A 15,212-nucleotide genomic window follows, 5' to 3' on the forward strand; every position below is an offset into this window, starting at 1 on the left:
ACTCAAGACAGTTGGCAAGGCAAGATGGCATGGGTTGAGTTAATGCTTATAGGCTACATTCTGGAAATCTTAAAGTTCAGTCAAAGGTCAAAAAGTCTCGTCTCACAGTACGTATCCCGAACCACCTTGTACCTCATCGTGTAGGTTTAGCGACTCGAAACAAAATCGACTACGACTAATGATGTCGGTCTATCCCGCACTGCAGAATACCTCTGCCGTGTCAAGCCTCCCTCTTTTGCCCTTTGTGTGCGGGCGCAATCCAGTGTTTTCCATGGTAATTCCCTTCTTCGCTGCAAAGGGCCACTGTTCCTCTAGAGCTAAGCCCACATAAGCTCCCTCTCAAGAGGAAGAAAGAGGGGATGGCAGAGGCTGACTGGTTGCCTAGCTACATCTCACCGAATGTTCTGTGTAAACAGCGGCTTGCGGAGGAAAAATCACACAGACTTTAGGTTTGATTGGGTGGAGCAGTTGTAACCCGACTATTATCCCCGGCGCTGTTAGGAAGCCTAAATCTTACTGTAACAAAGACCCCCTGTTGTGACTTCTCATCCGACATAAGATGGTAGCCTATGCACTGCCACTACCGACTCGTCAATGCCATAAAAAATGAAGCTGACATTTGATTGGTACACAGAGGTCATCGCATGCCTTGTGTTTGTATATGTATCTTGCGGTCGTGTGGCTGTGATGTGAGATTGCTTGTGTCAGCAGCTAGCATTGGATCGCTGTTAGACGTGCTCGGAGCGATTATGTTCCATTTTCTTTGTGCATGTGTTCATTTTAGCTACGTCAACTTCAATTTATGAGACCCACCTCAACAGCTGCTCTCTCTCGCCCGTATTTGCTTTCACCTGTATTTGCTCAATTATAGAGGAAACGCTCCTATTATTTTAGAGAGAGGTGTGATGGCATATAGCGGCTATATCCATTCCTTTTGATACCGGACTCAGCTAATAACCTACTTTTCTCAACGACATGGATAATAACGATAATTTACGGAACGCATTAAATTTGCCTTAACGCTTTATAAACGCTCGTTGCCCTTTTGTCTTCTGCTGCTTTAAATGCTCGAGCTCTTTAAAGCAGGATGGATTCAGATTGGCTGTTAAGGTTTTTTTTTTTTTTTTCTATTATTTATTTTTTTTATCGCTCTTCGGCTAAAAATAATTCGTGATTACAACGATATTTTTCCATGTTTGTCGTTACCGTTATTGTTCTGATGTCAACTTCCCTCACAAACTTAGAATGACTATTAAAACTCTGTAACGTTAGTTAGTTATCATTTTTGATGTGAATGGGCCTTGACGCTTTATAGGAGATTGTCTACTAAATATTCAAGCCGCTTGTGTTCTGCACAAAAGTCGAGTTGAGGTTATTATTAACATTTTTGAATTAGTTTTCAAAGTTTCCTCAGAACTGCTACTATTACATTACTTTTATACATCAACATCAGAATGAAAACAGTTCAGCATTGGTGTCAAAGGGCCTTAAGTCTGCAGGATTCTGCCTAATAAACACCAAAGCTGCTGTCTCTGACTGTTTGTGTTCTGTTTAAAAAACTTTTAAGTTCAGTCTGAGGTCGTGATGGGTAGTTATTTTTGGGCCATAGGCGAAACACAGTTTAGACAGGATTCATTTCTTTCATCTCAACCTTACTAAAAATCTGTGATTTTTGTGTTGTCTAAAACAGTTAATTGACTGCAGCGAACATTTGCCTTTACCTAACAAAACCTTGTTTAAGAAAAGTTACCTAACATAACAAAAAAGGTTACCTAACAAAAATTGTTACGTTTATTATTTTCTGTCCACCTTATTGTCAGCATAAGAATGGACATGGCCATTTTTTTTAACTCAAATATGTAAAGCTTCCAGTATCAACAGCTTGATATAGCGAACTAGTATTTGCTATCATAATATTTTAATTTATTATTACTGCACTTTTATTTTAGTCATTTACCTTTAGCTAATGAGTTGGAAGTCTCACACATTCATAGAAAATAGTTTACTTTTGCCTTGAAAAATGAGGTGGATAGTCACATGGCTACTTCCAAAATAAAAACATGGGCATGAAATATTGATTTGACTTAATAATCTTACCTAGCTTCTGCTTATATAACATGACAATAATATTAAAGGTATATTCAGCAGTTAATGCAAACGTTTTACACATTATAAATAACAATACATTGTTCCAGAGAGCAACATGATATTTAAAATATAAACTCTATGCAGTTAAACATTACCGTGCACAGTAATTTTAATAAAGCAAAAGCTCCAAAGAAATAGAAACAAGGTTTCTAAAGAGGAATCTATCAAGAAAATGTAGCTTTTCTGCATGAGAGCGTGTTGAAGGTACCACCTCAGCAGTCCTTCCGTCGGGCAATGACCCAGAGGAGAAATTACATTTACTGGACCGGAGAATGTTTCCACCCTGGTGTGCCGGTGTGAGTCTTCTACAACTACCACAGTTTCATCAGCAAGAATCCTGCGCCTAGGGCCTCCCTCAGCACAGATCTCAACGGATCAAAACCAGCACGCTGTTGCATCTTTGAACAAGGCCGTGAGCAAGGAAGTTCACATTTATATGCTTCTTTAAATTCTGTCCCGATTCATCAGCTCAGCGACCATCATTGTGTGTTGTGATGTTCCGATCCCTAATACATAGTTTTTCAGAAGATTTATTATTGATGAGACACTGAAACAGCTTGTTCTTTCAAATGCTGCAGTTCCAGCTAGAGCCAAATACATTTCACAGCCAAAACACACTAGGAATAAATCATATTTTAGTGTGCACTCAGCAAAATCCACTTTCCTAATGCAATTTTGATAAACTTCTCAAGTTTAGATTCAACAGTGTGCGCCCTGTGAATACAACCAAACACCATCCATCAAGCGTTTACGCTAATTTCTCTATTAATTGACAGTTTCGGTCTGTAATTATGGTTTGAATTGATATTTTGAAGACATAATGCATCAAAACATGTTGATTTGTGATTATTCCTCCAGACAGAGGTCCAAACAATCATCACGAACAAGTTGAAAGCATTTAAATGTCTCGCTTGCTGCCTTTATTCACCATCAAAACACTGACCTGCAGGAAAGGCTCTGTCATCAACAATGTGCAGGAAAAAAAACAAAAACAAAAAACGCTGCGCCTTTCCACTGTTATTTTGGTCCTATTTAATGGATCCCACTGTTCTCAGATAAAAAGGAGCCATTAACAGAGATGCAACGTACACAAACAAGCAAGCACACAGACAATCAATCGTTATCCACTCTCAAAGTTGCTGCTGAATTTATACTTCAAATGAAGAAAATTCTCTCAGGATGGTGCTTTCAGGACACACAGGCAACCGCAAATGAGCACCTGCTCAATGTTTCTGTCTGTAATGGATGGAAACTTGAAGATTTGACATTGAGTGTAAACAGCAAATCTGTACATTTGCTGATTTCTATCTGTCTAATGAGCTGTGTCTCAGCTGGAAGGATAAACAGGATATTTTCATTTGGATGATACCACACGTTCGAGCATGTCACATGCCGCAGCTCTACCTAATGGTAATTGTTTGCCTGCCCATGGAAATTGTCAGCTTTAGCTGCATTGACAATGTCCAACAGCTGCTATTCACTAGCGGTCACAAATAAAGCTCCGGAATGGACTGGGGGTCACATAGCTTTAAGCATTAGGATTATGTTGAAGTTACAAGTAGGTTTATCTTATTCACAATTAGGAATAACACCTCTGAAAAAAAGATTAAGCTTCATGGCGTTTATGATGCATACAAAATAAATACTTGTGTATATGCATAAATTGAACTACAAAGCACATTGTGTGTATTTTTGAGAATTAATGAGAGTAAATGCATCAGAATCGACACATATGCAGCATGAAAGAATGAAATTAACACCGAACTGCTTGAACATTGCTTGAATTTCATGAAATGCTAGTTAAAATGGGATTTTATAATTGCTTAATAATTGAAGTCCTAAAATAGTCTCTTACCCCATAATCCATGAAATTTTAAATAATTTCATTCAGACCATTAGGAAAATTGGTATGCAGTTTCAATATCAATCATTTACGTTTTCAATCATTTTACTTCTTAGGACTCACAGTAGCCAGATTCTCCTCACTACTCTAATGTAAATGTAAATAAGAGGTGTTGATTTATCAGATATTATCACTTCCAATTTTCCAACCTAATTAAAACCCTCTGTATTACTACAAAGCACTGTTCAGAATGTTCTTACATGATGTTACTTGTGTTTGGAGGTCACTTTGACAGCCCCAAGAAGAACACGCTGTTGATTAAAAAAAAAAAAAAAGTTTACGTTTGTTTAGAATCTGTTCTCATAGGTAATCATAAAACTCACACAAAAGTAAAAAGTGTTGCCTTGTACCAATTTCAGTCAGGCCCTTTTATTTTCAGCTAAATGGGACTTAAGGGTCTCTCAGACTCTAAAAGGAAAAAAGGGATATAAAGGATTTGTGGACGTATTGTTCCAAAGTGACTATTCTTGTTCTCTCGTTGTCCGTTCCAAAACGATGAACCAGAGGACCCTGTGTTCCTCTCAAACCACGGCTATTACTTCAAAGTACTGTGGCTGTGCCTCCCTCAAATAAGTGTTAATAATAGATTGTACTTAAGACTGTAGAAGAAGAAAGGTGGTCACATAAGGGATACGATTTATAATTTTGGGGTTATTGTCTGAATTTAAAGATCCTGGTCACGTTCAGTTTTTTAGTTTATCACATAAGGCATTTTTCACAAAAATTGATACATGTCTGTGTTAAAAAGGATATTCAGTGAGAAGAAAAGTAGAACATGACTTGATTTTATCCACTGGGAAGTGAATGGATTGTGAAAAGTCTCTTGATATGAAAGGAGGGGCTGCAAAATTGACTTGATGAAGAAAAGTAACACCAAGTTCATTGTTCAAAGTTACATTTTGATGAACGATTACAAAGACAAAAGTGTTTTGCACTTGCACTAGTAAAACGAGTCACTCACGATGTTATATTTGTAGCCACCTCAGTATTCTTGCACAGTCCCTGCACTGCAAGGCAGGTTTTTCTTAAATTAGGCTGTTGGTTGCAACCTGCTCCAGATACTTGCTGGCTCCAAATTGTCCATATGAATATTGGATATGCAGGGAGCAAACTGATTTCCCATTGCAGTTCCATGGACAGAAAATTATTGTATCACACTCAACTGTAGTACATCCAAAGAGGCTTCTTTACCTGGCCTACTTGAGTCAGCATCTCCTAAATGCTTGTTCTACTTCTTTTAGACTGCTTTTTGATATTCATGAAAGCATACACTACATAAACTAAAATATTAGCAATGAAAAGCACTGATTCAGGAGAGATGGTTTCTGGTAATGACTACTTTCAGGTTTTAAAACGTATCCTGATCATCCATCAGACCATTCAGAAATGTTCTTCCACCTGTAATCATGCTAATGAGATTCCCATTCGGATGACTCAGTGACAGCTCCTAAAACAAGACCCACACCATATTAAAATTCTGTGTGAATATTTCAGCCCCCAGAAGGGGATTCTGAAACAATAAAACCCATCAGTGTCAAAGTTTCTACATGATATTTAATAGTCTTTTACAGATACAGGTGTGTAAATAAGCTGTTTTGTAGATCATTTTATGTCTAGCGTCTAGCAACTATCGGTGTTCACCCCCTGAAAATGTCTCCCATTTTTTGTCAGTTTTCCTACTGTACAACTTCACACGGCTAATGTGATTCCCAGATTACACCATTTGGTTTTTATGAAGACTTCACCCGAGAGGTTTCTGACTGACTCTGGAAACTCAGCAAACTTGACTTTTGTGGGCCATTGACAAATCCCTCACCACCTCGCAAAAACACAAAATGCAATTCATCAGACTCAGCAAAATGATATTATTGAAATAGAAACAGTATGACACCTTCCAGCTGAAATATATATACAGCAAAATCCAGATCCACGGAGATTGTGTGTTTTGGCCACAGCCAATTAGTTGTCTCTCTTGAGACACGCCCACTATGGAAGAACCAACTTTAGCATCCCAGAGGGATTTCAGAGTTCTGCTAAAGCTGCTTTTTGACTTTGGTATGGATTGTCATGTTGCTGAATCAGGATTTAAACATCACCCTAGTAGTGACTAGACCCATCTCGATGCTACGTTAGCAAAACATTTATCAGTTGCCAAATATAAGTAAATTGTGTTCGACAATAATTTAGTGTTTAAGACATGGCATGCTATCTCCATTTTTTTCTGCATATGTGACCCTGGACCACAAAACCAGTCTTAAGTCGCTGGGGTATATTTGTAGCAATAGCCAAAAATACACTGTATGGGTCGAAATTATTGATTTTTCTTTTATGCCAAAAATCATTAGCATATTAAGTAAAGATCATGTTCCATGAAGATATTTTGTAGATTTCTTAATGCAAATGTATCAAAACTTCATTTTTGATTAGTAATATGCATTGCAAAGAACTTCATTTGGACAACTTTAAAGGCGATTTTCTCAATATTTTGATTTTTTTGCACCCTCAGATTCCAGATTTTCAAATATTGTCCGATCCTAACAAACCATACATCAATGGAAAGCTTATTTATTCAAACTTTTTTATTCGAAAAATTGACACTTAAGACTGGTTTTGTCGTTCAGGGTCACATATACTATTATTGAGCTGATTAAATATTACAATCTACTTCCAGTTTATGTACTTATAATGCTGAATGATGGTTTAGTGAAACATGGACGACCATTACAGCAGGCACTGACAAATAAACTGCAAGGCTCCTTTGTATTCATTTCATTTACATAGCTGAAACACTTTCTGTGGTTGACTTGCATCTCACAATAGAAGAGCTGAGTCAGCAAAGCGTAGCCGTTGAGTGATTTTGTTTGCTCAGGATGCTTTCAGCACTTACCTGTAAACATTCAATTAAGACACCCTATTCAATAATGTACGCAGGCACATGTACACTGTCCAAATCATTTTCAAATTGATTTGTTCTCGTTCATGGCCTTCGAAATCTAGGTCTGTATTGAGTAGATGAAAAATATGTTTAAGTGTGTTTGAAAGGGCAAACTTTATTAATAACACGCACAGCGTTGGCTGCAAGCCACCTGGTAAGTTCGTATTCACGAAAGAACAATCCATCAGTGCCTTACTATATTCTTTCTGCCGCCTTGGCTTGGCTGCCTGAGAACCAACTATACGAAGAAAATTCATCTTATAGCATTTAAACGCTTTCCTTTACTAAAAACAAGAGCTGCTATTAAGAGATGTTTCACCAAAATTCAATTTCTATTATCTTTTATTCATTCTCATGTCGTTTTAAACCTGCAGGCCTTTATTTCTTCTTGTCTTCAAAATAAGTTTTTTTACAATGAGTAGGAAATTCAATTCAAAAACTAGACTAGTTGACTTGTTCGCAAATCAGTTTGATTGCTTCTTCAGTACTCAGGAAAACCTAATTGTGATTAATCGACTGCAGTATTCATCAGATATTCCCACTGATCTCTGTCTGTTTCTGTATACTCTCAGAAAAAAAAGAAAAAAAAAAAGCGCCAGAATTGTACCTTTAGTACAATTATGTGCTCTAGAATGTTTACAAATGTTGCTTATTTTAATTTATAATGTTATATTTTGTACTGCAAACATTCTAAATACTATTATTCTTAGCATGGATTTAATCCTCTATTTTAAACTATGGAAACCTAAAAAACTGTGCAATTTGTTTCCAACATTTTTTAAAGTAAAGTGAACTTACTTTAGTACTAGTACAGAAGATTTGCAGTTCTCAACTAGAGGCACTTTAGATTGTACATTCCATCTGTACATTATTCCAAATTTCTTGTGTTCCACAAAAGAGAGCCATAGATTTTCAACATCTCACCCCAAAGATAGATCCCATCTCGTATGATCGCTCCTCTCTGCGTTTCTTTCCTCTCCTCCCTCTTTTCCTCTATTACCACCCCTTCTTGCATCTAATGACACATGCTCTTATAGTTTTGCTCTTTCTTCATCCCTCGCTCTTCTCGTCTGTGGGTAATTAGCAGTGTTCTGCTTGATGAGATTAAAGCAAGGGATTAATCAGAGCACTAATTGATAGACACGGCCGCAGAGAGTTCCAATCCCCTACAGCTCTCACTCTCTCTGGTGTCTCGGCTCACTCTCTCTGTGTGCTGACTTATTGAAACCGCAGAGAGATACTCATACACAATTTTGGTATATGAAGAATAGATAAAACAGAACATGTTCACCATTAGCATGCAAAGCGTAGCAGAGTTACAGAGAGAGAGGGATCCTGCAAGCTGGAGTTGTACTGATTGAAACAAATGGAAGAGCACTGATAAACTGTCAGTATGTATCTGTCTTTAAAATGGGCAAGAGGTTAATAAATGTGATCAAAACCAAAAGAGCTGTGGCATGCTGTAGAGAGTCCAAACCAAACTCCCTTTTCTTTCCCTTCATTTTAGTGTTTTTATTGTGACAAAGTGACTTAAAAATGTGGCGCTCATGGCGTAAGATGCTTTAAAAACAGCAAGTTGCAAGCATCAGGCAAAAATTGTCTATTGTAGGTGGCATACAAGACCTAAGTGTACCTTGGACATATGGACAAACTCCACTGCAACAGATTGCAAGATGATAGGTTTTTGATGCGGACACATTTATCTTAGTTTTTCTCTGCAAATTAATCAGTATATCAAGAAATGAATGCAATTATCATTTAAAACTGATTGATAGTCCTAATAAAGCATAAAGCAGAAACCACATAAATGTTGACATTTTTTGTAAAAAAAAAAAAAAAAAAAGATAGAGTATTAACTTTTATGACATTTTTAATCTCATTACCCAATTGTAATTTCATACATTTTCATGGTCTTTAGCTTTAATCCACTCCCAGAGATTCGTCATTAGTGGTGGGCCTTATGTTTTAATTATGCCATATGCCCTTTGAGTACACTGACCTTTCACTGGGTCATGGGACAGAAATTCATGGCTCATTTAAATACATGTGAAAAGTCCAGGAAACTTTCTGTCAGATAAGTGTTGTCATCACTGGACAGAGTGCTTCATTATTAATGCTTCCGAAGGCAAATGTGTAGGAGGAGCAGTCATCCAAAGTTATGTTAAGTCAATGTTAATTTAATGGTAATGCATGGAAATCCAGAAGTTCTAATGATAATCACGCTGCCATTTTAAAATGGCCTGATTTTATGGCTTAATCAGAAATCCCATACTCGATATATCAGCTAAATTCAATTGTCACTTGATGGCATAATGCAATGTTCACTCATGCCTAGAAAACATTATGACAAGCAGCTGAAAGGTGGGACATGGAAGCATGAGAGAGAAGAAAAGAGACATGAACCTATTATGGACAGGACAGAGACTTGAGAATTTGTCTTTTTTTTTTCTTTCTTTTTTTTCAAAAAATGTGATTGTTTATTCTCTAAACCACATCCAATATTTGAGATGAATGGAAAGAGAAATCAGTTACACTGAATGGTGGAGCAGGCATGATTGTAAGCTTCTCTGCAATGCAGGTTTAGACCCTCATCCAGGGACAGAACGTACGAGACAGACTTTCTTCAGAACGACAAGACAAAAAGAACGCTGCTGCATTTCTCATAGCCAAAGAATAAACGCAAAACCTAAAGAGAAAAATACAAAAGACAAACATATAAAAAGAGAATTTAAAAATCCTACAGGATATAGACAAACACACACTCACACACACACACACACACATTCACACACAATTAAAACCAAATGGGCCCAGACACTGTCATTTAGCCCGACTTGGAGCTTGAAGAGCAGCAAATGTTTCAAAACAAGTATTTTACAGCATTTTAAACATTTTGAATCTTTTTTTGTTTGTTTTTTATTTATTTTTTGTTCAGATTATATTTATTCCGTATGGTGTATATTCTTTGCCAACTACTTTTCACATTCTGACCACAGAGGAACAAGTGCGAGAGATTTGAGACATTGTTTTGAAAGAAGTCATGCACGTATAATATTTTAATCAACTTATAAAGTTAGAAAAGGGGAATGTTCAAGACAAAAAAGAAGGTTTCTTCTGATGCAATCCTTTTAGAGTCGGGTTTCTTCAGCCATCACTTTTAGTCTCACTGTCTGGCAACTTGTCATGCCTAAATTACCTTTACAATTCGGAAACGCAACACAAAATCGTACAAGGCAGGCAAGAGTATGAGCTAAAAGGCATTCTCCAGTAATATTTTTTTTCTTCTTTTAAAATAAAGACCTTGATTTTTTACACAACCATTACACAACATAACATTATATGGTCGTGGTCGGTCAAGTTAAAAAAAAAACAAATCCTAAACCAAAAAGAAAAAGAAAAGATTTTTCGAATTGAATAACTGTACTTCATACACTCCAATTTCTCAAGGTAGAATGAGATTTCTGAAGGGAAAATGAGTCTTGTGTTTATCAACAAAAGTCTTGACAAAACATTCTCTGTTTCCTTTGTTTGTTTTCCACATAGTAGTCAAAGAGGCGTTCTGCACCGGTAATGCAGCGATGAACGGAAAGCAAAAAGGTAGTCGAGAGGAGCAGACAGGAACGGGGGAGTGTGTGCCCAACAGAAGAAACTTTTCAAAATGGCAACCGACCCTGAGATTGCAGGAGTCCGATACAAAACACACCACAAAAGGCACTTTATCAACAACAGTGCTTCTGTTCTACTGAAATTCAAGTCGAGAGAAAAAGTGTGTGTGGAACTCTCTTTAGTGATAAAGCGAACAGAAAAACGAGCGTGCGCACTCGTTTTTTTTTTTGATTCCCGCACGCCGAGAATTCATCGTCGCAACTCGATTCCATCTTGAGCCTCTAGGTGGTCCGAGAGGAGTGACAAAACAACACTGAAGAAACCACAACGCGAAATATTGTAAAAAGCCGTAAAATACTTGTGGATTGCAGCAAAGGTCCAGAGCAGGCTGCAGGGCAATATCCTCCCCTCTCGATGCCTCCGTAGCGTGCAGAGGAACTTTAGTTGAGAGATAATCAGCCCACTTGGAGGCTTGGCGTACGACTTCTCGATAAAACATCCGAGAAGCCAATTGTCCCTCCTGGCCCTCTCCGTTCCCCTCCGTCTTCCTCGAGTTTCCACCTTCAGTCCTCTCCCCCTCCTCCGTAGAGGTCTGCCAGCTTTTTGAAGCGTGGACCCCAGTCATTGAGGTAGTCGTAGTCCTGTTCTCCAGAGCTGGAGGAGTCCAGGGAGCTAACGGAGCCCGCTGTGGAGCCACTGCCCTCGTAGTCAAACACCAGCAGGGAGTCGTAGGGAGGAGCAGTGGGGTCATTATCCGCCGCGCGCAGACCCTAATGCGAGAGAGGGAGAGAACGTCAGACGAGGCTGTTGGAACAGATGCACACAAAACGTTCTGAAAGCCGCTGCTGAGAAAAGTGCTTAAAGGAGTCACATCAGGAGGAATCAAATTTTGCTTGATCGTTTCAGATGAAAGACCTTGATGCACTATGAAAACAGGCTGTAACTTCCTGCTCAGTGAAAAATCTTTTTTTTTAAACTAAGCTGCAAAAATGACTCTTTTTTTTTTTTTTCTCACCTCAGGCAGATCAGATGAACACATGTCTATCCATCCAACCATTAAAATTGTTTTTGGCAACTGAACTAAGGTTGAAATAAAATATAAATATTAAATCAAAAACTTGAAAATTTGAAATGCTGACTTGGCAGCTAATTGAAAGAACTAAAATGACAAAAACAAAAACTGAAATAAAATAGAAAATGTATTTAAATAAAAATATGTAAATAATTCAAGTAATAAAAACAACAAAAGCACACAGCAAAGTTACAAAACAAACTAAAATGGAAAATATTACAGAAAAAGCTAATTAACCAAATTGAAAAGGACTATAAATTATGCTGTTTATGCTTGTATGTAGCACCTGCTACTCTGCATATCTTAAAGCAGCACAAGGTTGGGAAAGAGTAGCTGAAGTTTACTTTTAATACGTCACATTTTGTGTGTCACTTTTCAGCATAGAATTATACATTTTCAGTAACACTTTATACTTAAAGCCTTTACAGGGTATGTATATTGCATCATTAAGCGTTATTATAGGGTATAATGCATTATAATTATTCATAATGTGCGTTGTATTTCATTATATCTTGTCGTAAATAATTATAACTGAATTTAAAATGCATAGTGTAACAATGAATTGGTAAGTGTTATAATGTATGAACTGTGGTTACAATTATTCATGAGATTGTACAGCATTAAACAGACTTTTATAATGCATTATACATAAAGGCTTTAAGTAAAGTGTTGCCACATTCTGTTATAACACAATACATTTATGAGTTCCACTAATCTTATTTAGTTATTTTTTGCAGAAATTATTCAGAACTCTTTTTCTTTCCAATTTGTTGATGTTCTGAATGATTTCTACCAAAATAAACTATGATTAAAAGTGGACATCAGGAAAGAAAATTGTTATGACCTCTTTTAAGTATGGCTTTCCAATCTCATTACAAATGAAAACTGTATTTCCTTCCAATGTCCCTCTGCAGGCATTAGTTGAAACTGAGGTCTAACTAGATTATATTCATGATAAGAAACCGAGGGAGCATACATCAATGATGAACTCCCCGATGTCCCCTGGGTGTGGCACCGTGGGCCGGACAGGGTACTGAGATTCTAGGATAACGGGTCTCTCGTCCACTCTCCGCACACCTGCAGGCTTGCTCATTATGTGATCTAGAGACTCGGGCTGCTGCAGCTGACTCAGATCATAGTCCTGAAACAGAAATAAAAATATACCAGGTCACGTCTGAAGCAAGGTCAGAAATGCTCTTGCAACAGACAAAAAAGCAGCAAACTTTTGAAAGTTTCAAAACAGCCTTGACTCGAAAATCGATCACAGCATGATGTGTGTGACACTGACCTGATCTTCCTCTCCTCCTCCCTCTTCATCATACTTCAGGATATTATCTCTGACGTCATCCTCAGGGTCGATCAATAAGGGTTTCGTCTGACGCTCCTTCTCCCTTCGCTTCACCCACACCACAAAGAACAGAACCATACCTAAAAAAAAATAAAGGGGCGTCATGCACCTATTTTCTAATTTTGACAGGGCACCAGTGGCGGTCCAGACTTATTTGGTGCCTTAGGCAAGATAAGACATGATCTAAGAAAACAAAACACTTTCTGATGCACTTATATATAGTATAAGTTTAGATGTGTAAGTCTACTGGTAGAGTACACTGTTCTGGGGTTGGTAAGATTTTTGAAAAATCTCTTATTCTCACCAAGGCTGCATTAATTTGTTTAGAAATACAGTGAAGCAACATAATATAATATAATATCATATTTTTTGGAAGTTTATAATATAATTTATTATATAATACTTTTTATAAGTTGCATTTAAAATTTTAGATGGCACATGCATTGAATGGGAATAGTCCTGAACATACTTTTAAGGAGACTTTGTTAGGAGGTTCATAAAGCTGAGAAAATGTTGACTGACAGTTCAATGAAAATGCATAATCAAAAATTAAATGACATGTTGAAAGGTTATTAATCACAATTTACTGATGTTGTGGAGATTTGATTTTGTTGCACTCTCTGATTTAATCATCTGTTCATTTATAAATCAAACCATCAATCTGCACGCTAATCCATCCATCACTTACTGAGCAGTATAATGATACAGATGAGGATGGTGATGATGGCTCCGGTTCCCAGCCCGGCCACAGTCACTGCCCCGATCACAGTACAGTCTCCGTTTTCATCACAGGGACACACCTTCACCTTCAAGACAGAGGTGTTGGACAGCGGAGGGTTTCCCGAGTCGGAAACTAAAATGGGAACTCTGTACATGCCTGCCTCCAGGTATGGGATCCGGAGTTTCAACTGGGCATAATTACCTAGACAGAGATAGAAAATTAAATCCAAAATTAAATATTTGGAAATTATATTTTCATATTAACAGCATATCTATTTTCTGTCAGCATATCTATTATTAATGTTGGATGAAGGAAAACTTTTTAACTGACAGCAAACGCATTAGCTGAAGTTACAACGACCTGTTGAAATGGTAAAAGCCTTGAATGCTTTGAATTTGTAATATGTAAAATCCAAGTCTAACCATTCAGGCGTGAAATGGTCCAGTTACGGCGGGCAGAAGAGGGGTAAGAGGGCAGCTCAAAGACATACGGGCCGGCGTTGGGCTCTGAATCTAAATCTGAGGCTGTGATGTTGACTGGATACCCGTGTCGTGACCTCTCGCAGACCAGAGCCTCTTGAGGAACTAAGACAGGCACGTTGTCATTCACATCTATCAAATAAATCTGGAGAGTACCAGTTCCTGTGGCAGGAGGGGAACCTAAGAGACAGAAAGAGGAGTTATGGTCGTAAAGTTTATGTATTTGTCCTGAAAACTCTCAATTTTGTCAGATAGAAGAAATGATAACTGCACATAAATATTTCACACAGCTGTTTTCCCTTTAATGGAGCTGGGCTTTCTCAGAGGACAGATATGTGTAATAACTTCGCCTGAAGAAACAGACACATCTGCTCCCTAAGGCTGTGTGTGAATCAAAGACAAAAACAGAGGCCAGATATATACCTACTCGTTCTCAAAACACAATCTGCCATCACAGACGAGGGGCATTTGTGGAAAACATGGCACAGTATCATTCCCAAAGCTCTGACTGAGTAACAGGCTAGATATTATAAAGATTGATTCTGTCAAATTCTGTTATTAGAAGGTCTAAGAGTCTAAAATACAACCCGTCAACCCTGGACGTCTGTATCAACTGCTATACAAAATGCCAGTCCCTAAAGATGTATTGATTTAGGCCAATATGCCTTTGTCATGATAAGGCCTCCCACTATGGACACCTTTGAAAACTTCTGGGAAAAACACACCAAGACAAGTAGATGGATTGGTCAATTTCCTAATCATACCAACTTCCCCTGATATTTTCTGAGCTTGTGAAGCAATACCCTATGTTAAGCAATTTCATCTTCTACATTTTGAAGAGTTATAAATATAATCAAACATGCTTGCCTAAAATCATTAATAATTCATTTTAGTGGATTGGTTTGGTTTTAATTTAGATAAATTCAATTCAATTTCAATTGGAAATGGTTAATTGAGATCATCCTTTCTCATATGTATTGTAATGTTGGAAAGTCGGATT

At 37.6% G+C, this 15,212-nt stretch overlaps 1 protein-coding gene across 7 annotated transcripts in view; it reads right to left on the reverse strand.

The window, feature by feature from the left end:
- Window positions 1-8,906: 8,906 nt before the first annotated feature.
- The window catches only part of cdh4 (cadherin 4, type 1, R-cadherin (retinal)), a 253,284-nt gene continuing 246,978 nt past the window's right edge, over window positions 8,907-15,212 (reverse strand). For 4 of the 7 annotated variants that reach the window (XM_058791222.1, XM_058791221.1, XM_058791219.1 and 1 more), the window contains 5 exons: window positions 14,156-14,392; window positions 13,701-13,934; window positions 12,953-13,092; window positions 12,641-12,805; window positions 8,907-11,362 (listed from right to left, as the gene is read on the reverse strand). In XM_058791222.1, coding sequence (XP_058647205.1) covers window positions 11,156-11,362; window positions 12,641-12,805; window positions 12,953-13,092; window positions 13,701-13,934; window positions 14,156-14,392 — 983 coding nt within the window. In that variant the 3' untranslated portion in view covers window positions 8,907-11,155. The remainder of the gene's footprint in view (window positions 11,363-12,640; window positions 12,806-12,952; window positions 13,093-13,700; window positions 13,935-14,155; window positions 14,393-15,212) is intronic. The other 3 variants (XM_058791223.1, XM_058791225.1, XM_058791220.1) reach the window with 2 other exon arrangements.

This window comes from Onychostoma macrolepis, chromosome 11 (assembly GCF_012432095.1).
Source record: "Onychostoma macrolepis isolate SWU-2019 chromosome 11, ASM1243209v1, whole genome shotgun sequence".
NCBI classification, from domain to species: Eukaryota; Metazoa; Chordata; class Actinopteri; order Cypriniformes; family Cyprinidae; genus Onychostoma; species Onychostoma macrolepis.